A 23609-nucleotide genomic window follows, 5' to 3' on the forward strand; every position below is an offset into this window, starting at 1 on the left:
CTTATTTAGCTCCAGTCCTAGCAGTTTGGGTTTGGGGCCAGAAGGGCTTACTTTTTATTAAAGTCTATCAACAAAATGGCAAGCACACACATACCCACAAAAACCTAACAGAAATTATCAGTCTACTTCTTTCCAGGGTTGTGCCTCTCTCAAAATTCATGCACAGAAAGATGATTAGATTATGTCAGATAAAAGACTTTGACAACCCAGAAATATTTCAACTGCTCTCAAATATTAGGCTTGTTAATATGCCAGAAAGAAGGCTAAACCTTTGCCCTATATAAAAGCTTTTGTTGATCTCCTAGACGACAAGTTGAAGGCATGAATCCTGCTGTTAGGTAATTTGTTTGGCTTAGGTTTTAGAACTGGCTTACTCAGAAGTAATGAGATCAGAAGTGTCCATCCCACAGAGCCCTTAGCCCCCCATGGGCTTGTGCAGACAAGCTCAAGGGGCAGGGGTGGGAGCTGAAGGCAGGCGCTGCAGCCAGAGCAGCTATACTTTTAGCTATTTCATTTACTATACTTAAGTGATCCTACTTAAAAGAAGGGGTTCTGCTGCCAAAATCTTAATAAAAAGGTTTGAAAGACACTGTATTAGCCCTTCTGAATACTAAGGTAGTCCTCAATGTCTTCATGAATTTTGTTTCCACTGTTACCTTGGGAGCAGACCTTTTGGATCTCAAATACTTTGCTCAAATAATTACGGTGTTACATGGTAATCAAGTTCTAAGGCTAGCCTGTGACACAGCTGACATAGGAAAATGCATTGAGTTTCGATGCTGAACTTGGGTTACCTCTCCTTGTTTTCCACATGGAGGTAATTCCTTTGAGCTTCAGCTGCCACCATCCCCACTTGGAGAGCCTGACCTCAGCCTGGGCCCCCTCTCTTCTTGCTCCACATTTTTTTCCTCACCACCACCTCACGCATTGCCATCGAGTCGATTGCGACTCATACTGGAAACCCTGGCGGCGTAGTGGTTAAGAGTGATGGCTGCTAACCATAAGGTTGGCAGTTTGAATCCACCAGGTGCTCCTTGGAAACTCTAAGGGTCAGTTATACTCTGTCCTATAGGGTCACTATCAGCCACACTCTCTTCCTAGGCAACCTTATCTACATTCAGGGCTTTAGTGAGGGTTCTATGTGCTGACAATTCCCAAATGTGTTTCTCCAGCCTAAACCTTTCCTGGAGCACCATACTCATTAAAAAAAGAAAAACAAACAAAAAAACCGTTGCTGCCGAGTTGATTCTCACTCATGTCACCTCAAATTCAGTATGTTCAAATTGAGCTCAACATCATCTCCCACAGACCTGGTCCTTCTAGTATCCTCTATCTTAGAGAAGGCCATCATTATCTACCTGGTCATACAGAAATCTTTCTCCCTTCCCTTACCACATTCAATCCACTACCAAGTTCAGTTGAGTTTACTTACTACCACTTCTCTCCATTTCTACCACCATCATTCTAGACCAAGTGTCTTAGTCATCTAGTGCTGCTATAATAGAAATACCACAAGTAGATGGCTTTAACAAAGAGAAATTTATTCTCTCCCAGTCTAGGGGGCTAGAAGTCCAGAAATCATGGTGCCAGCTCCAAGGGAAGGCTTTCTCTCTTTGTCAGCTCTGGGGAAATGTCCTTGTTATCACTGATCTATGAGCTTCTCAAGGCAGGAACCTTGGGTTCAAAGGATGTGCTCTGCTCTTGGCACTGCTTTCTTGGTGGTATGAGGTCCCCGTCTCTCTGCTTGTTCCTCTCTTTTATATCTCAAAAGAGATTAACTTAAGACAAAACCTAATCTTGTTGACTGAGTCCTCCCTCATTAACATCATAGAGGTAGGATCTACAACACACAGGAAAATCACATCAGATGACAAAATGGTAGACAATCACACAATACTGGGAATCATGGACTAGCCAAATTTACACACATTTTGGGGGGACACAATTCAATCTGTAACACCAAGCCACCATCATTTCTTGTGTAAACTATTGTGATGGCCTCTTAACTGGTCTCTCCATACCTACTATTGCTTCCCTTCAATCTTTTCTCCCTGAGGTAGCCAAATAATTAAAGAATTCAATTCTGATTATGTCATCCTCCTGCTTTAAAAAATTCTCAGTAGTTCCCTATTGCTCTATGATTAAACCCAAACTCCTTACCGTGACCTACTAAGCCCTGTCTGCTTTTCCGCTCTTGCCTCTGCTGAACTCACTGTCTTCTTCTCTACACCACTCTCCATACCCCTAACGCAATGGACTTTTTTCCAATTCCTAAAGTGTACTACGCCCCTTCTTGAGTCTAGGCTTTAACACATGCTGTTCTCTGTGCCCAGAATGTTCTTGCCCCTCACCACCCCTTTAGCTGGTTGATTTCTACTCATCTATCATCAGCTCATGTTTCACTGTTTCAAGGACACCTTCCCTGTCCTCCTCTGTTAGACATTCTCTCAATACTTTGTACTTCTCTGTCACTTACTACACTGAAGGATAACAAATACTTAATTAGTTGTTTAATACATTCTGCCTTGCTAGAGAAATGTTCTAGTAGAGTAGGGACCTAGAACAGTAGTCCACATAAAATAGAAGAGTAGTTAAGATTAGGGGCTTTCGTGAGTAGTGTCTGGGGTCTTAAAAGCTTGTGAGCAGCCATCTAAGATATTCCACTGGTCTCACCCTGTCTGGAGCAAGGGAGAATGAAGAAAACCAAAGATATAAGGGACAGAAGGATTAATGGACCACAACTACCACAGCTTCTACCAGACTGAGTCCAGCAAAACTAGATGGTGCCCAGCTACCATCATCGACTGCTCTGATAGAGAGATCACAATAGAGGGTCTTGGACAGAGCTGGAGAAAAATGTAGAACAAAATTCTAACTCACACACACACAAAAAAGTCCAGACTTAGTGGTCTGAGAGAGACTGGAGAAACCCCAAACATGGCCCTCGGACACCCTTCTACTCAGTAATGAAGTCACTTCTGAGGTTTACCCTTCAGCCAAAGATTAGACATGCGCATAAAGAAAATGAGACTAAACAGGCACACCAGCCCGGGGGCAAGGACAAAATGACAGGAAGAGACAGGAAAGCTGGTAACGGGGGAACCCAAGGTCGAGAAGGGGAAAGTGTTGACATGTTGTGAGGTTGGTAACCAATGTCACAAAACAGTATGTGTATTGATGGCTTAATGAGAAACTAGTTTGCTCTGTAAACCTTCATCTGAAGTATTAAAAAAAAAAAAATTAGGGGCTTTGGATCAAGAAAAGGTTTGGTCCAAATCCAAACCTTGCTTGCTAGCTGTATGACCATGGGCAAGGTATTTAATCTCTCTGGTGTTCATCTTCCCCATCTGTAAACTGGGTATATAATAGTTCCTACCTGATAGGTTATGAAGATTAAATGCGTTTTTATTTATATAGTGCTAATAACAGTATCTGACACAAATTAAGTGCTAGATGTTTATTAAAAAATGCAAATGATTAATGCTTGTTGCTAGATTAAGGATCTGGGGAAGTATAGGTCTTTTCCCCCAAAAAGACAAGTATCTCAGGCTCAGTTAGAATCATCAGTCAATAATCATGGCCTGCTTAACTCTTTTGTTTACTGGTGACTGGAGGAATTTTTCCCTTTTTTAAATTGGTAGATGACACTCTGGAAAAGACAAATCTAGTGAGAAATATGCATATTTAAATTTCTCATGAGGAAAGACTTCTCAGATAGAGACAACAATCCATAGATGTAAATACAACAAAATATCACCCTGAGTTTGTGGTTTTGTTCCTAAGGTAGGATGGTATTCTCGCTCTGCACTCCTCTATTAGAGACCCCAGGCAGAAGTCCCAACCAGCTGGGAGGATGCTGGGACTCCTCTCCACTGGTGACCACTGATTCTGTGGGTGTTCGCATATGGGAACCAAGGACCTTCCTGAAAACCTCTCTTCTCGTCTCAGGCTTTTCCAAAAGACCTCGAAGCTTTGGATTAGGTAGACACAACATAATGGACCCTTTTGAGAACTTCATGAAAGCTATGGAGTTTCTCCAGAAAAATGCTCATACATACAATCTCTAAAATTGTGCGTATAATTTCAAGGTTTTATGGACTCCCTAAACCATTACTGGACCTTGAACTAAAAGCCTTGGATTTGAACAAGTAACCCACTTATGAGAAATGGGTCAAAACAGGACTCATCTTCCTTGTCAGAAAGTAAATGCCATAACCACAGGCTTCTCAGCTAAGGGAGATCAGAGTTCTGCCCAGTGCTCCACTACTAGGTGGTGAGATCTCCTTGCAGGTTGCAGAAAGACTGCTGTTCTTCTTGGAAATGGAGAGGCTGCCATCTCTGGTTATCACCTGAAGATCTACAATACAGTGCACATGCATGTATGTGGTATCAACCTCTCCCACACTTGAGGATATGAAAAACTCACGTTCACCAGGGAAGGCCAGTCAGGCAGTGCAGAAGTGAATCACAGCATATAACCTGGTCACCTGGATCACGGACACACTTGGCTTGGATGGCTCAGGTTTCTTTACTCAATAAGGATTAGGGAGTGGGGGGTTACTGGCTCTTTTACTTCGTATGGAGTCTATATTAAAGACAGCTTCCCCCTTCTTTTAAAATGCAAGCTCCTAGGCTGAGAGAACACTACGAACTGAAGGCAAGGGCACATGCTCCTTGCTCAGTGCTGGGGTCCCCTGCAGCTGCAGAAGACAGACACCTTACCTGTCTGAGAGCTGCCCCGAAATGAAGGAGCCCACCAGCACACCCACGAAAAACAAGGAGATTGTGAGCGGGGCCTTCCAGTCGTCCTCACACACCAGGTTCCACTGTAAGAGCAAAGGGATGTATCACTCACTTCTTTTTTTAATTGTTTTAATTCTAAGACTTCTTGGAAAATTAAATGAGAATATCCTGCATCCCTACATGCTCTGTTTACATTAGGGCATGGTATGTCAATTCCCTTAGGTGATGGCTCCCCTGGGTAGCAGGGTAAAGAGCAGGTTCCCTCTTGAAGGGAGAGTGGGCTCCGCCATCCGGTTTTTCATAGCTTGCAGCCCCAATGTCTTGCTTCCAATTTGAAGCAGAGGGGACAGGCAGGGAGCAAGCACTCTGTCCACATGCCAACCCTTAGGAAAAGGCAAGGTCTCCCATGCTTGCTTCTAAGAATCTGGGCAGAGGTCAGCAGTATGGCTGACGCAGGGCTCCCTTGCTCAGTGGGGTTCAGGCCATGGCATGAATGGCACAGGAGTGACTCTGGAGTGGGCTCTGGGCCTGTAAGAGTCAAGGCATCCAGCAAGGAGGCTGGGGCCAGCAGGCACCATCCGGACCTGTTCCTTCAGCTCTGTTCAGGTCCCCACCCTGGGCCTATGGTCCCTGAGACCTTCTGGTGACATTTTGAGTTGGAATCCTCGACTCTACACACCAACAGCACTTGGGCCCAATCATGGCAGAGCACTCTGAGCTAGGAGTCAGGAAACTGCATTCTGGCTTCCATTCTACTGTTAACTGGTTGTTCAACCTCAAAGTGTATTTTTCCCCCTCAATACCCTGATTCCCATTTGTAAAACAAGGATTAGGGAACAGTACAGGCAGCAGTGCTCTAGTTTCCCAGCACCCAACATGTGGGTCCATATTCAGTTACCATGAACAGGAAAAGAAGTCTGTGGGCCTGGGATGGGCCTACAGGAAAAGCAGTGGGACACTCAGACATTAGGCTGGCCCAACCTCAGAAGGAAACAAAAGGAAGAAAAGCCAAAACAGGAAACTTGGTAGTTCCCAGAAAAACACTTCTCAGAACAGAGAGATGGTGCTTGTAGTAACTAAAAAGCTCTACAGGCTTCTCACATGAACAACCACCCTCCAGGGAATTCAGACCCCTGCCTGCCTGGTGCCTGATTGCTGGCCTGCCCTTCACAGAGCCAGCTGCCTTTCCAGTAACCAAACAAGGCAGGAGGAGTGTGCGCCTCCTGGAATAAAGCCATCTCTTCTGGGCCAGTGATGGAGGGAAAAACAGGTCTACTCGAGTGCCCTGCTGTGGCAGTGTGCACACACAGCTACCTCCTATAGGGGAGGGGGAGGAAGGGGGGAGGAGGCTGCTGGGAGTGAAGAACCTCACAGCTGAAGATAAGGATCACTCAGACTGTGCTGGCTCTCCCCTCTAGAATAAGCATGCCCAGGGAAAGGCTGAGAGTGGGGTGGCAATCCCCACCCCAGAGAGGAATTGGGAGTATCCAACCCCCAAATCCAAAGGAAGAATCCAATGATGGGATCTCTTCCCTCACTACATCCCAATGTGCTGGCCTGTGAGTGTTAGGCCAGATTATGGATATTGCCATGCTTTAATAAATATGATGGGATCTATTTCACAGCTAGCATGCATTACTTTTGTTGCAACGAAGATGAAAAAAATGAATCATGGGTCAGCAGCTGTTTCTCAATAGGTATGTCATAAGGGCTATCACAGCGAACTAGAAATCCAAAACGGTTTCTGCAGTGAGTTCTGAGGATGTAGTCTCCCATCCCTACCCCAGCTCAGATCCCCAACAACAGGCTTCTAGGGAATCCACAGCCAGGTGCTACCTGAAACCATGTCAGGCCACGCTCTGTGGTGGACAGGGTGACTGCAGTGCTCATTTCAGGATAGGTTCCCAGAACACCTCTCAGGCTCCTGCAACCTTACCTCCTCCACTCGGTCCAGCCTGTCCCTACTCTGGACAAGTGTGAAGAGGCCAGGAGGAACTGTGCCCTCCATCCACCACTGAAAATCTTTGACCACTCTCAGGACCTGACTTTGGGCCCTCCAAAAGCAAACATGCACTTAGTACTTCCTTCCTACCAAACACAGGAGCCAGTAAGTGGCGTCAGGAAAAATGAGAGGCCTCAAAAATCAATACAAGGGCAGGCATGGAATGGCTCCCAACCTAGTCAACCCATCCTCTCACCTGTTGACCACCAGATGGATTGCAGTGGGCTCCAGGACTTGGCCTGAATCCTCCTGAGGGGTGGGATGGGAAGCCCACAGGGTCCAGGATAAGTACCCCCTGCTTAGTATGTTTATAAAAATATCTAGTGTTGCTACTGACTTCCTGGTTTCCCAGTCATGACAAAAGCAGCTCATCAATGAGCCCACTTGGTAGGTGGGATGGGCTGTACTGGCTGACAACAGGTACCCATGTTGAAAGTGAATGTGTGGGGTCACAAGTTCAGATCAGGAGTCTAGCATTGCTACCCCCCAGCTGGGTAAGCTGTGAAAGCCACAAACCAAACCAAACCAAACCAGCTGCTGCTGAGTCAATGCCAACTAATGGTGACCCCACATGTTTCAGAATAGAACAGCATTCCATAGGCTATGGTCTTTTGGAATCAACTGAACAGCAATGGGTTTTTGGGTGATCTTTTGGAAGAAGATTGTCAGGCCTTTATTCCGAAGTTTTTTAACTGCCAACCTTTTAGTTAGTAGCTGAATGCTTAACTACTAGCGCCACCCAGGGACTTCTGCTGTGAAAGCAGGCCCAACCTAAAAACTCTGGGAGCAACTCTGACAAGGGACCTGGCCTTGCCATCCTTCCCGGTCAGAAACATGCCTCTCAAGTGGCGATTGTTTCATGGTGTATATATATGTCAAAGCTTTTCAAATTGTGTACTTTAAATATGTACAGTTTATTTTATGTCAATCATAGCTTAATAAAGATGTTAAAATATTTAAAAGACAGAAATGTGCCTGTTGCACACAGTACATAACTGGTGCTGCATCTTAGTTCTGAGAAATGGAGATGGGACCCTGGGACTAAACGTTCTTACCTTTGAATTGGCTGGAAGGGAACAGACATAGAGTCAGTCCCCACAGGGCAGAGGTTCTTCCCTGATGGGACCCATGCCTAACCTTTACAAGGGTCAAACACACTGGTTAGCACTGCATGTTACTGAATGCCATGTATTCCTACGCACACTTTGTCCTGCCTCCTGCAGCAATTAATGGTGGCCCTACTGGATCCTTACCCCAAGGCCGTCAGGGCAAGAAGAGGTGTTTGCCCCTATATCCCCTACAATGCCTGCAGTGCACTGTACAGAGGACAGACTCAGTATATGTTTGGTACATAGGTGAATTAGTAAATGGATGGATGAAAGTGCTGCCAATCTTCAACACCATACTATCCTTTGGACTTGGTCCTTGGGCTTGATTGACCAAAGCCTAGAGGAACCTTCGACTTCATTTTCTAGAATAAATTATTTTATTTTCTCTTCTACTCTTTGCCCTGTGTCAGCTATTAGACTTGTGACCCAGGGTGTCAGTTCCAGGCTAGCTAGAGAGGGGCTCAATCTGACCACTCATGACCAGATGGGTCTGCTATGACTGTGCATGCACAGGGGACCTTAGGGGCCCAGCAAGTGGCTTCTCTAGCTTGTCATGCAGCTGTGAAGGCAGGGATGAGAATATGCACTTCCCTTGAGTGACAGAAGAAGTCAGCAAAGGCATAGCCATGAGGCACAAGCTCCAGGTCTCTCTGGTCTCTCTACCCCAGAGTTAGCCCTGTCCCTGCCTCCCACGTGGCTATGGCTTTTCCTTCAGGCAGACTTGAGGATAACAGTGGGGGCTCTCCCATTCTCCCAGGACTGTCTATGTACAAGACAAGGCTGATGGTGCAGAGAAAGAGGCTCCCTAGGACAACAGGGAGGGATCAGAGTCCTGTCAAGGACTGGGGCTGGGGGCTTCCTGTAACCAGAGATAGGTAGGGAATAAAGGGATGCAGAGGCTGCCAGCTCTTAGCAGAAGGAACCCCAAGTCATGGTTGCTAGAAGAGTTAGAAGTTTCTATGGAACCTTTCTAGTTGAAGGCTGTGCTGGGATATGGTGAGATAAAAAAATCACCCAGGTTCCCATAGGAGGAGGTAGTCCTGGTCTGGCGGAGAAGCACTCAGGGGTTGGAGAAGCACTACAGGGTAGGATGGCTGATTCCTCAGAGTGCCAGGGACAGCGGAGGAGCTAGAGGTGGCGGCCAGGCCAGCCTAGAAATAAGTGGACCACCAAACTATGCCTGAAACGTGGAGCACAAACCTCTTTTACCTCACAGTGTCTCCTTCTTTCTATCTGTCCCAACACCTTGCTCCAGATCCACAGGGCCAAGCCCCAGTCAGTGGGATCAAACCAAAAAACCAAACAGACTGCCACTGAGCTGATTCCGACTCATAGAAACCCTATAGGACAGAGTAGAACTGCCCCATACGGTTTCCAGGGAGCGCCTGGTAGATTCAAACTGCCGACCTTTTGGTTAGCAGCCATAGCTCTTAGCCACTACGCCACCAGGGTTTCTGTCAATGGGACAGCAGATTACATTTCTTTTAAAATATTTCATTCAATTCTTTTCAGCCAACCCTAGCTTTTCCTTCTATGAATTACACTGTCCTTCTTTGCTACAGCTGCTAATCAAAGGGTGGGCAGTTTGAATCCACCAGGCGCTCCTTGGAAACTCTATAAGGCAGTTCTACTCTGTCCTATAGGGTTGCTATAAGTCGGAATTGACTCGACAGCACTGGGTTTGGTTTTGTTTTCCTTTTCTTGATTTTCTCAAACTTTAAGATTTCTTAAAGTATTCATTAATTCACTGAGTGAAGTTTTCCTGAGTTCCCCCTCTGTATCCAGCATTGTGGCAGGAATTGTGAGAGATGCAAAGATGTATATCTACCTCAGATTTAAGTATTACATATACATGCTTCAACTAAAACAAAGAAAAAAATATTGAACAGGAGATCTAAGATTTTAGTCTTCTGTTGAAAAACATGAATAGGTATATAGGGTCGCTATGAGTCAGAATCAACTTGACAGCACTAGGTTTGGTTTTTGGTTTTACCACGGTACTTACAAATACATCTATGTATGATTTAGGGCAGAGGGCAGGCTTAAGGACATTTAGCAGGCACAGGACTAGTCAGTAGGCCAGGTCTGGGTTGAAAGAAAATGGGCCTCAGAAAACAGCCAATTAGAACGTTGATGCAACAGTTTCTAACAGTGACTGTTCACCTGAAAGGAAGGAACAGCCTGAGGTCAGGCATTCCTGCATGGGAAACCAAGGGCTAAATAAAGGATTAATCTTGCCTCCCTGCAAAGACTGACAACTTTAAGTAGGTGAAAAGGCAAACAGGTCTTATGAAACTGCTGAGGCAGCTAAATAAATGGCCATATATGAAAAACTAAAGATTGACATTGGCATCAACGTAGCTCAGGAACTCCTCTGGCACAGCCAGCTTTTGGAAGCTCAATGCCACCACCACTCTCCGTAGAAGGCAGGATGGGGCCAGAAAAGCGGGAGCGAATGACTAGACTAAGCCAAAGGACCTTCAGGGATTGAAGTAATCCAAAGAGATACCAAGAGCTTCTCCTGACTTCACGGCCTCCCCTTTCCTTGGGCTGCCAAAGCAGAATTTGTAGGGACACCCATGTCATGGAGTTTAGTTTCCCCTCTTGGCCTCTGCCTGCAACCCCTGGGACAGCTTCTGCTATTAGTGCTCTCACTGGCTTCCAGAAGGATAACAGGCTCACTTGTGAGGCTAGGACCCAGGGTTTTGCATCAGTTGCAAGTTCTGATTCTCCATAGACTCTTGGGCCACGCACACAGTCTGTTACCGCCACTTATTGCTCCGGCCTCAAACCTAACTGATGATTTCCCCCTCTTCTGTCAAGTGATGATGCCTCAGAATGCTGGAATGATGTCACTAACTATGAAATTGCAGTGGGGCTCAAATCACACTCCTACTACATGGAGATGGAGTTAAGTGGGCACAAGTTATGGGACAAACGTCCAAACATAGAAAACACACACAAAGACACACACATTTGCACAGACAAGTGAGTCTCTAGGGGGAGCTCTCAGACTCTTTTGAGGGGTGGTGGCTCCCAGAAGCAACATACCCAGGGCCTCCATGTGGGAACCTCTTTGAAGCTCCAGAAGGGAACCTAAGTATGTGCTTCCAGCATGGTTTGATGACATACAAGACCTGTGACTCCCTGCCCTTTAGCCTCCTCCCTGTGAACCCTGCCCTTCTGCTATGCTGAGTTTCTTGTGGTTCCAGACTTTGCATTACCCCTGGGCCTTCACCTTAGTATTCTGCCATAGGAGCATCCCAGACTCACTGAGAGGCTTCCTCCTTCAGGAAGCCTTCCCTAGTCCGGAAAGCTGGAGAGGTGGCCCTCCCATGTACTCCACAGACTCCCATGTTTTTCCTATCTTGGTACGTACCACAGAGTCCTGTGACTGTCTACTAGTCCTCCTGGCCAGTGGGCGCTTTCAGGACAGTGTGCCAGTTACCAAGCAGGCTGGGGCTTGACACTCAAGTGGGCCCAGGTACCTTGGTGGGTATCAAGGGGGGATTCTTTTCACTGTGATGCTTGCTCAGTTCTGCTGAGACTCCAGGGAGACAGAGTGCGAGTGTCAGAGTAAGACACAAAGCACATCCACACGCATCCGGGAGCAACATGTCACACATCCAGCTCTACTGACTGCAGGTTCCCCTGTGGACAGACAAAGCTACCCAAAAGGAAAGTCCAAGAGGCTGGGAAATGAGAAAGGTTTTCTCCCACTTTCTCATGACCTAAGGCAGTATGCTTTAACAAAATCTGATAAATGACTTTGCTTCAGAATACCCTAGGAAACACTTCAGGTCAACAGATCGCCCAGAAGAGATCTTCAGATGCATGGGCCTTAAAAGTCTGATAATTGACCATGAGCAAAAATTAAACAATTCCTTAAGGGACATGGCCAGACTGCCATTTTGGGATAAGGTCAGGTAGGGGAAAAAGTAACTGGAAAAAGGAGGAGACAGTTTTATACACATGCTTTCTTTAACTTAAAAAGTTGAGGAAAGAGAAGGGAGTATTTCCCCTCCCTCTAGACAGGTTACAAGAGGCTGGAGGAAAACCGGTGACAGCCCCTTGGCCCAAGTCCTGGTTCTGATCCACCTTCATCTAGAGGAAGTCCCTGACTACTCAGGGCCTTAGGCGCCTGTGGAGCATCTCTTAGGGGTGACCAGAGCCTTCCCGGCTCCCTGTCTAAGGTGGCATCAGGATGGGTGGCCATTAGGATGGGTGGCCAGCCTGACACTCCTGCTGTGACGGACACGCTGACACGCTGCGGCTGAAGGTCACTTTACAAACTGTTCCTAAGACAGCTAGTTGGAGGATGCCCATCACCAGGGAGTAGTGTGTGGGAAAAAAAAAGTGACAGCGTCCAGCGAGCACATGGGGCAGGGTCGTGGGTTCAAAGACCGCGAGTGTACCCACCTCGGTCACGATTGTGGACAGGTAGACGTCCTGGCTGAACTCCCAGCCGTCCAGGCAGCTCTCCTGCTCCAGCTGCGTCAGGTTCACGTCGCGTCCTGGCACCAGCCCAAGCGCCGAGAAGTTGGCAAGCGTGGCGAGCCTGTAGCGGCGGCAGTTGTGGGGCACCTCCCGGCCGTCCTGCAGGCGCAGCGGGATACTGTGGTTGCGCCACGCGCTGCTCAGGTTCGCGGAGCCCGGTACCCGGCAGTGGTGCTCGGGGGTTCCTATCAGGAACACCGCCGAAAGGCCGTTGAAACCGTTGGGGATGATGCTGGCGCTGAGCAGGAAGAAGATGAGGCGCTGGAAGGGCCCCCACTCGCCCAGGAAGGCAGTCACCTCGTCGTAGTCCCTCATGCTTCCCTCAGCGGCCGGCGCCGCTTGGCCTGGGGTCGCGGTTCACCGGGGCGCGCGGAGGCGGGGCGCAAAGGGCGTGTACGCGTGTGCGCGTGCGCGTGCGCGCGGGCAGGCCACCACTGGACAGACTGAGCGACCGACTCGGAGCCGGTCCGCGGATGAAGTAGGTTCACGATCTCCCGCCGCCGCCGCGGCCCCCGCCCCCGCGGGCTGGCTTTACATAGAGCGCGAGGCCGGGGCGGGGTCTTGGTTTGGGCTGCAAGGCCCGCCCCGCCGGCCGGCATTGCGGCGCGCGTGGGGGCGGAGCCGGGGCGGAGCCGGGGCAGGGCCGGCATGGTGGCGGTTGGGCTGGCAGGGCCGCAGGGTGCACCTGAGGCTTGGGCGGGGCCGCTGTCCAGGGGCCGGGGCTGGGGTAGGCAGACCAAGCCCGCAGAGTATAGCAGCAGTAGTCCAGGTTCGGTTTAGGTAGACGGCGAGGTTTGTGGTCTCCGCATTGGAGGCCAGGCTCGCTGGGGGCGGGTGCGTTAGCGGGACAGCGAGCCTCAGGTCTTAAAAAAATTCTCCCAACCTATTTTTATTAAAACGGGAAAGGGCAGTCACAGCCGCTCTTTTTGTGGCGCAGTGGTTAAAGCACTCGGCTGCTAACCGAAAGGTCAGCGGTTCGAACCCACCAGCTGCTCTGCAGGAGAAAGATGTGACAATCTGTTTCTATAAAGATTTACACCTTTGGAAACTCTATGGAGCAGTTCCACTGTGTCCTATAAGGTCACTATGAGTCAAACTGATGGCAATGGGTTTGGTTTGGTATAGGGGAAATAGGGGTGGTCCATGTCTCATTGCTGGTTAGGTGCCCTTGATACGCGCATTCTTTCATTAATGACAGATTATTTGAAACTGGTACTGTTAACTACCCCAGTAGAGAGGCTGCAAACAATGGTTTTGGATTCTAGGCCAAATGTCCTTTCCATATTTTGTTTTTTTGTTAACCCTGGTGGCTCAGTGGTTAAGAGTTTGGGTGCTAACCAAAAGGTCTAGAGTTGGAATCCGCCAGCCGCTCCTTGGAAACCCTATAGGGCAGTTCTACTCTGTACTATAGGGTCGCTGTGAATCGCAGTCGGCTAGACAGCAATGGGTTTATTTCGTTTTTGGTTTAACATGTTCAAGCAAATGTAGAAATTTGACTTCAAGATAACTGAATTCACCCTGAGATTAAATGCTTGCCTCAGATTAGTTACTTCTGCACAGCAGTTACTCAGGAGTTGACTGGCAATGGGGGGGTGGGGGGGGGGTGAAGCAAGTAGGGGATTCTAAGGCAGCTCTGTCCGATAGAATAGTTTAAAATTTTCTAGTAACCGTATTAATAAAGTTGCCAGATTTAGCAAATAGAAAAATAGAGTACCCAGCTAAATTTGAATTCCAGATAAACACCAAATAATTTTTTAGTGTAAGTGTGAGAAAGATGTGGCAATCTGCTTCTGCAGACATTTACAGCCTTGGAAACCCTATGGGATCACTATGAGTGGAAATCCACTCAAAGGCAGTGGGTTTGAGTTTTGGTTTTATGTCCCATGTAGAGACATCTGAAATTTGAAGGTACCTGGTTGTCCTCTATTTTATCTGGCAACCCTCCACATTAAAAAGGTAAAAAGAAATGGGTGAAATTAATTTTAATAATATATTTATTTAATCCAGTATATTCAGAACATTATCATTTCAACATGTAATCCATATAGAAATTACTGAGATATATTCTTTTTTTTTTCCATAGTAAATGTAAGAATCTAATGTGTATTTTACAGCAGGTTTCAATTTGGATTAGCTGCATTTCAAGTGATAAGTAGTCGCATTTGGCTATTTTATTGGACCAGTTTACCAGTTCACCAGGCCTTTCTTCTGAGATGCCTCTGAGTGGACTTTAACCTCCAGCCTTTCAGTTAGCAGCCAACAGCATTAGTCATTTGCACCACCCAAGGACTCTTTTTATTGGACAGCACAGTTCTAAGTCTTGTCAGAATTTGGGCTGCTGCTCCTGGTGGCGTAGTGGTTAAGTGCTATGGCTGCTAACCAAGAGGTCGGCAGTTCGAATCCACCAGGCGCTCCTTGGAAACTCTATCGGGCAGTTCTACTCTGTGCATTATAGTATATAATAATGGTTATAAAGTAATAGTGGCTGATTGTTGTTGTGTACCATCAAGTCCAGTCTTTACGGGAGCAGATCGCAAGTCTTTTCACCTGTGGAACTGCCGGGTGGGTTTGAAGGGCCGACCTTTCAGATAGCAGCTGAGCACTTAACCGTTCTGCTTGCAGGACTCCTAGAAGTGGCTTAGTGATAGGGAAAAGAAACTAGGTGTGCATTTTTAGAAAGTGATCTGTTGTATAAGCAGTATTTAATAGTAACTATAAATTGAAAATAAAAATACAGAAGGGGGAACCAACTTTGTCAGTAGGTTTTACACAAGGAAATATAAACATTTTCATAAAGTATAATAGATTTTTTAAAAATGAGAAAAAATGTTACTGTTCAGTATTCCTGTTTCCTGAAGATGGATGCACTCAGAAATGTACTTAATCCTTTTTAAACATCTTATCTTCAGTAACAGTCCTTTTCTAGGACTAACTGAAAAGGAAAAACAAGCTTCTTAAAAATAAGCCTGTTTCTTGAATCAATTCTAAAATATTGTTTTCATATTTCAAAACAAATGAAGACTTACAATGAAGAAAATGCTGGTCTGTGTCCTGAAGAAACAGGTCAAAAAGTCTTATTTTAACATGAGGGAGATATCAAGTGGGCATCAGAAGATCCTCTTGATAGGCTTTGAAAACAATTCAGTATGTTACCAAAGAACTTGGAGATCATTCAGGGGAAAACAAATCATTTGCCATAAATGATGAAGTAAAAGAGCTGAACAGTAGATTTCAAACGGCAGTTCAAGAAGACAATATAAAGTATTATATTGAAATTGCAAAGACCTGGAGTTGGAAAAGCAAAAGGGAAGAATACGCTTGGCATTTTTCAAGCTGAAAGAACTGAAGAAAAAATTCAAGCCTCAAGTTGCAATATTGAAAGATTCTATGGGCAAAATACTGAACAAATCAAGAAACATCAAAAGAAGATTGAAGGAATACAGAGTCACAATACCAAAAAGAATTGGTTAACATTCAACCATTTCAGGAGGTACCATATGATCAGATCTAAAGGAAGAAGTCCAAGCTGCACTGAAGGCGTTGTCAAAAAACAAGTCTCCACAAAGGAGAGTGAAGAACTCCAAAGACACAAGGAAAATATGAGCCCAAGAGACAGAAAGGGCCACATGAATCAGAGACTTCATTGGCCTGAGACCAGAAGAACTGGATGGTGCCTGGCTACTACCAAAGATGGCCCTGACAGGGAGCACAACAGAAAGTCCCTGATGGAGCAGGAGAAAAGTGGGGTGCAGAACTCAAATTCTAGTAAAAAGACCAGGCTTGATGGTCTGACTAAGACTGGAGTCACCACAGAAGACAAGGCCCCTGAACTCTCTGCTAGCCCAGAACTAAAACCATTCCTGAAGCCAGCTCTTCAAAGATTAGACTGGACTACAACACATAAAATGATACTGGTGAAGAGTGTGCTTCTTGGCTCAAGTAGGCAAATGAGACTAAATGGGCAGCTCCTGTCCAGAGGTGAGATGAGAAGGCAGAAGGGGATAGGAGCTCATTGAATGGATACAGGAAATACAGGGTGGAGAGAAGTGTGCTGTCACATTGTAGGGAGAGCAATTAGGGTCACATAACAATGTGTGTATGAGTTTTTGATGAAAAACTGACTTGAACTGTAAACTTTCACTTAAAGCACAACTGAAAAAAAAACAAGACTCCAGGAATTGACGGAACACCAATTGAGATGTTTCAACAAACGGATGCAGCACTGGATGTGCTTACTCGTCTATACCAAGAAATTAGGAAGACAGCTACATGGCCGACCGATTGGAAGAGATCCGTATTTATGCCTATTCCCAGGAAACGTGATGCAACCAAATATGGAAATTATTGAACAATATCATTAATATCACGTGCAAGTAAAATTTTGCTGAAGATCATTCAAAGGTGGCTGCAGCAGTATATTGACAGGGAACTGCCAGAAATTCAAGCTGAATTTAGAAGAGGACATGGAACCAGGGATATCATTGCTGATGTCAGATGGATCCTAGCTAAAAGCAGATAATACCAGAAAGATCTTTACCTGTGTTTTATTGACTATGCAAAGGCGTTTGACTCTGTGGATTAGAACAAATTATGGATAAAATTGCAAAGAATGGAAATTCTGGAACACTTAGATGTGGTTGTTTTAGTCATCTAGTGCTGCTATAACAGAAATACCACAAGTGTATGGCTTTAACAAAGAGAAATTTATTCTTTCACAGTCCAGTAGGCTAGAAGTCCAAATTCAGGGAGCTGGCCCCAGGGGGAAGGCTTTCTCTCTCTGCTGGCTCTGAAGGAAGGACCTTGTGATGCATCAGTCTTCCCTTGGTCTGGGAGCATCTCAAGGCAGGAACCTCAGGTCCAAAGGATGCACTCTGCTCCTGGTGCTCCTTTCTTGGTAGTATGAGGTCCTCAATTCTCTCCTTGCTTTGCTTTCCTTTTTTATCTCTTGGGAGATAAAAGGTCGTGCAGGCCACACCCCAGGGAAACTCCCCTTACACTGGATCAGGAATGTGACCTGGGTAAGGGTGTTATAATCCCACGCTAATCCTTTTTAACATAAAATTACAATCACAAAATGGAGGACAACCACACAATGCTGGAAATCACAGCCCAGCCAAATTGATAAACACATTTTTGGTGGGACATAATTCAATCTATGGCGGTGCTCATGAGGAACCTGCACATAGATCAAGAGGCAGTCGTTCGAACAGAGCAAGGGGATACCACAAGGTTTAAAGCCAGGAAAGGTGTGCGTCAAGGTTGTATCCATTCTCCATACTTAGTCTGTATGCTGAACAAATAATCCAAGAAGCTGGACTACATGAAGAAGAACAGGACATCAGTATGGGAGGAAGACTCATTAACGACCTGTGTTATGCAGGTGACACAACCTTGCTTTCTCAAAGTGAAGAGGACTTGAAACACTTACTGATGAAGATCAAAGACCACAGCCTTCAGTATGGATTACACCTCAACATAAAGAAAATGAAAATCCTCACAACTGGACCAATAAGCAACATCATGATAAACAAGGAAAAGATTTAAGTTATCAATGATTTCATTTTACTTGAAGCAACAATCAAAACCTTTGGAAGCAGTAGTCGAGAAATCAAAAGACAAATTGCATTGGGCAAATCTGTTGCAAAAGACCTCTTTGAAGTGTTGAAAAGCAAAGGTGTCACCTTGAAGACTAAGATGTGCCTGACCCAAGCCATGGTGTTTTCAGTAGACTGTCATATACATATGAAAGCTGGACGATGATTAAGGAAGACCGATGAAGAGTTGACGCCTTTGAGTTCTGTGTTGGCAAGGAATATTGAATATACCATGGACTGCCAAAAGAACGAACTGATCTGTCTTGGAGGAGGTACAGCCGGAATGCTCCTTAGAAGCAAGGATGGTGAGACTGCGTCTCACATACTTTGGACGTGTTATCAGGAGGAACCAGTCCCTGGAGAAGGACATCATGCTTGGTAAAGTAGAGGACCAGTGAAAAAGAGGAAGACCCTCAAGAAAATGGATTGACACAGTGGCTACAACAATGCACAGGGCTGGGCAATGTTTCGTTTTGTTGTACACAGAGTCGCTATGAGTCGGAACCAACTCGATGGCACCTAACAACAACAAACCTCCAAACCAAGAACCGACTCGATGGCACCTAACAACAACAAATCTCCAAACCAAGAAACCAAATCCCATGAGGTGTTTGGTTGTACATAAACAGCCTCGGCAGGTGCTCTTTTTGTTGTTGTTATTGTTGTAAATATATCTATCACACAACCTTTGCCAATTCAACTTTTTATAGGTATACAACTTATTGACAGCAATTACATTAATTAGCTGTGCAACCCTACCCTTCATGCAATTTTTCCATCATCAGTAATTCATGGGTTTTTAAAAATTGCTTTATTGTGGTAAAAATAAGCATAACAAAATATTTGCCAATTCAACATTTTTTTTTTACCATGTATAGTTCCACGACATTGATTACGTTCATATTGTGTAACCATCGCCACTGTTTACAAATTATTCTACCACCATTAACAGAAACTCAGTGCCCCCTAAGCAATGACTGCTCGTTTCTCCTCCCACCTCCAAAAAAATAAAAGCCAGTTGCCAATTGAGTCAGTTCCAACTCATGGCAACCTTATGTGTATGTTTTCAATGGCACCTCTGGGTGGACTTGAACCTCCAACTTTTCCGTTAGCAGCCAAGTGCTTTGTGCCACCCAGGCATGCCTTTCCATACCCACCCCCCAGTAACCACCCCTCAGTAACCACTCAGCATAATGTTACATAGATTATTTGAATTGAACAATATGTTCCATTCCAATCTAGAAGAATAAACATATATAGCTCCTTGATTTGTTTTACCTTCCATGCCATAGAACGTTACAGACAACTAAACCTTCTAATTATTTCCATGTTAAGAGACGATACGGTGTATTGGTTAAGAGCAGAGCCTCTGCTTAGAGTAGAAAGACCAGTATTCAGTTCCTAACTTTAATTCCTAGCTTGTGACCTTGGGCAAGTTTTCTTTCTTTTTTTTTTTTTAATTTTATTGTGCTTTAGGTGGAAGTTTACAACTCAGGTTAATTTCTCATTCAAAAAATGTATACACGTACAGCTTTGTGGCATTGATTGCAGTCCCCACAATTGTGACAGCACTCTCCCCCTTTCCACTCTGGGTTCGCTGTGTCCATTCACCCAAGTCCAGTCCCTTCCTGCCTTCTCTTCTTGCTTTTGAACAGGAATTGCCCGTTTGGTCTTGTATATTTGATTGAACTAAGAAGCACTTCCTCATGTGTGTCATTTTTTGTTTTATAGACCTGACTAATCTTTGTCTGAAAAGTGGGCTTCAGGAATGGTTTCAGTTCTGGGTTAGCAGAATGCCTGGAGGCCATAGTCTTGGGAGTTCCTCCAGTCTCTGTCAGACCAGTAAGTCTGGTCTTTTTTGTGTGAATTTGGATCCTGTTCTACATTTTTCTCCCACTCTTTCTGGGACTTTCTGTTGTGATCCCTGTAAGAGCGGTTGGTGGTGATAGCCAGGCACCATCTAGTTCTTCTGGTCTCAGGCTGGTGGAGTCTCTGGTTCATGTGGTCCTTTAGTCTTTTGGGCTAATATTTTCCTTGTGCCTTTCTTTTTCTTCATTCTCCTTTGCTCCGGTTGGGATGGGATCAATAGATGTACTTTAGTTGGCTGCTCAAAAGCTTTTCAGACCCCAGATGCTACTCACCAAAGTGGGATGTAGAACATTTTCTTTATGAACTAAGTTATGCCAGTTGACCTAAATGTCCCCTGAGACTATGGTCCCCAGCCCTGAGCCCCAGCTACTCAGTCCCTCAAACTGTTTGGATGTTCTAGGAAACTTCTGTGCTTTTTCTTTGGTCCAGTTGTGCTCACTTCCCCTAAATTGTGTGTTGTTCTTCCCTTCACCGAAGTTGACACTTGTCCACTATCTAGTTAGTAGTCCTTCCTCCCCCACCATCAAAGAATGTCTTTTTCTGTGTGTAAACCTTTTCTTGAGTTCTTATAATAGTGGCCTCATACAATATTTGCCCTTATATGACTGACTTATTTCACTCAGCATAATGCCCTCCAGATTCATCCACATTGTGAGATGTTTCACAAATTCATCATTGTTCTTTGTCGTTGCATAATATTCCATCGTGTGTATGTACCGTGATTTGTTTATTCATTCATTTGTTGATGGGCATTTAGGTTGTTTCTTTTTTTTCTTTTTTTTTTGCTGTTGTGAATAGTGCTGCGATGAGCATGGATGTGCATATGTGTATTTGTGTAATGGCTGTTATTTTTCTAGGGTATATTCCTAGGAATGAGATTGCTGGATCGTATGGTATTTCTATTTCTGGCTTTTTAAAGAAGTGCTGTATCGTTTTCCAAGTGGTTGTACTGCTTTATATTCCCAGCAGCAGTGCATAAGAGTTCCAGTCTCCCCTCAATATCTCCAGCATTTGTTAGTTTGTGTTTTTTTGGATTAATGCCAGTATTGTCGGGGTGAGATGGTATCTCTGTGTAGTTTTGATTTGCATTTCTCTAATGGCTAATGATCTCAAGCATTTCTTCATTTGTCTGTTAGCCACCTGAACTGTCCTTTCTTTTTTGGAGGGGGAGGCGTGTGGGGTGGGGAGAACAAAAGGCAACTTTATTGGTTGACGAAGCAAGAAACAGCTGGGGCTCTGTGCCATCCAAGACTGCCTCGCAGGCCGCTTGTCAGGCTGATTTATATAGGAAGGATCGGTTTCAGAATCCAAAATGGCATGCACACAGGCGTGGAATGTTTTAGAATGAGTAAGCATTTTCTAAGGCCCTGGGTTCGATTCCCCTTGCAAGAGGAAATTAGTCATTTTTGTTCATTAGCATGTCAGCTCCCTACCCAGGGGCAGAGACTTTACCTTGCATGAAGCAGTTAATGAGCTAAAGGTCATCTGGAATACCGGGATGGAGGGCAGGACCTGTTTCAGCTGATTCCAGCTAGCTGGTGGCTGTTTCTCTTTAAGGAGGTTCTGTGGAGGAAAAGAAAAAACTCTAGGAAATGGGCGGGGTGAGGGGCTGTCTTGAGGCTAAGAAAAATGGCTTTATGGCTCCAGCCCTGCCTTATGCTCTCCTTTTTCTTTTCACACTAACATGTTATTGGTTAGTAGCAAGACAATGAGCTGCAGGAAAGGGGAGACAGGGTGATGACTCTTTAAACTGCTTCCTGCTGAAAAGGGATGGTGAGCCAGCATGGGGCGGCTCTAAAAGTTTAGGATTCTCCCTCTTGGAACTGTTGGATAGCTTCCAGCCTAAGATAATTTGGCTAGGAGGCTTAGGAGGCAGGGTCCAAACCTGCAGACAAGAAAGAGTACAGTTAGTCCTACTGCAAGAAAAGAGGAAAATACCAAAAGAGTTTTTTAGCTATCCAACATTGGATTGCCCAGGCATAGGGTTTGGGAGTTGGGTTTGGGGTTAGGAATTCTGGATGCCTTGTACTTCCACACAGAAATACATAGGCTGGAGGAGCCCAAAGCACACCTGTTCCTGATGGGGCTAATTTGACAAAAGCACTCTCTGTCAACACCATTTGAGGGGCAGAGTTGGCAGAAGAATGAAGGGGAAGTACCTTGGCTTCATATTTTCATGAAGCAGGGTCTAACTTAAGAGGCCTACTATCTTAAAACAGGTGAAATATGAACATGAAGGGAAAAAAAAAATCACAGTTAACAGAATGCAAACATTGAAGAATAAATCCATATTCTGTGGGTTGAAAACTCGGTCTCTTAAACAGGTACTTTAGGTCTTGTAATGACCATGGCGGCACTTACTGACATACTAGGGATCCCTATGGAACATACACTTAAGGTCTTCTGGGGGTCACAAGTCCAATTTTCTTGGTTTTGGGAAGTTTGACTCTCAACGTCTGGTGGCAGACTTCGTTCTGGTATGATGAATCCAGGCACTTAATCCCCTGACCTTAACTGCAGTAGGGGTGATGAGAAGAACTTCAAACGGTCCAGTCTGCGTTTCCTATAGGATGTCAGACTTCCAGGTTTTGATCAGGACCTGGTCACTGGGCTGGATGGAATGCAGAGGGACCTCAGGTGTTGATCCAGGGTCTTGAAGATGAGCATATCGAGGAATAAATGTCCTCCTTCCCAGGGAATAACCAGCTGAATTTTGTCTCCCCTAGAGGAGTCACCATCGGGTTGAGGAGGTATTGGCCTCGAGGACCTGCTGTTGGTCCCCTGGAGAAATCTCCTGGTGTGCACTGGACTTTTGGTTGGGTCATCCATCTGGTCCACCTCCAACACAGAGAGATGACACCTGGCTGGCTCGCCAGAAAATGTTGCTGGGAACACCAGGTTCTGCTTGGCACAACTCTGTTCAAGGCCAAAAAGATGGAGACCAACTTGGGGAGAACGAAAAGCAGCTTTATTGGTTGACCAAACAAGGAGACCGTCAGGGATCTGTACCGTCCAAGACTGCCTTCTGAACTGTCTTCTGTGGTGAAGTGCCTGTTCATATCCTTTGCCCATTTTTTGATTGGGTTATTTGTCTTTTTATTGTTGAGGTATTACAGTATCTTGTAGATTTTAGAGATTAGACCCTTGTCAGATATGTCATAGCCAAACTTTTTCCCCAGTCTGTAGGTTTTCTTTTTACTCTTTTGGCAAAGTCTTTCGATGAGCTAAGTGTTTAATTTTCAGGAGCTCCCAATTTTCTTGTTTCTTGTCTGGTGTTTGTTCATTGTTAGTTATGGTTTGTATCCTATTTATGCCATGTATTAGGGCCCCTAGCATTGTCCCTATTTTTTCTTCCATGATCTTCATCATTTTAGATTTTATATTTAAGTCTTTGATCCATTTTGAGTTAGTTTTTGTGTATGGTGTGAGGTATGGATCTTTTTTCATTTTTTTACAGATGGACATCCAGTTATGCCAGCACTATTTGTTAAAAAGACTGTCTTTTACCCATTTAATGGACCTTGGGCCTTTGCCAAGTATCAGCTCTTCATGGATGGATCTACATCTGGGTTCTCAATTCTGTTCCATTGTCTAGATGTCTGTTGTTGTACCAGTACCAGGATGTTTTGACTATGGTGAGTGTATAATGTTGTTGTTCTTGTTAGGTGCCATCGAGTTGGTTCCGACTCATACCGACCCTATGCACAACAGAATGAAACACTGCCCGGTCCTGCGCCATCCTCACAATCATCGTTATGCTTAAGCTCACTGTTGCAGCCACCGTGTCAATCCACC

At 45.3% G+C, this 23609-nt stretch overlaps 1 protein-coding gene across 1 annotated transcript in view; it reads right to left on the reverse strand.

Annotated features, from left to right (window-relative positions):
• SLC22A5 (solute carrier family 22 member 5) overlaps window positions 1–12863 on the reverse strand; it is a 36230-nt gene extending 23367 nt beyond the window's left edge. Inside the window, exons 1-2 of the mRNA XM_064275251.1 lie at window positions 12274–12863; window positions 4723–4826 (exon numbers count right to left, since the gene is read on the reverse strand). Coding sequence (XP_064131321.1) covers window positions 4723–4826; window positions 12274–12666 — 497 coding nt within the window. The 5' untranslated portion in view covers window positions 12667–12863. The remainder of the gene's footprint in view (window positions 1–4722; window positions 4827–12273) is intronic.
• Window positions 12864–23609: the final 10746 nt, after the last annotated feature.

This window comes from Loxodonta africana, chromosome 2 (assembly GCF_030014295.1).
Source record: "Loxodonta africana isolate mLoxAfr1 chromosome 2, mLoxAfr1.hap2, whole genome shotgun sequence".
Classification (NCBI taxonomy): domain Eukaryota; kingdom Metazoa; phylum Chordata; class Mammalia; order Proboscidea; family Elephantidae; genus Loxodonta; species Loxodonta africana.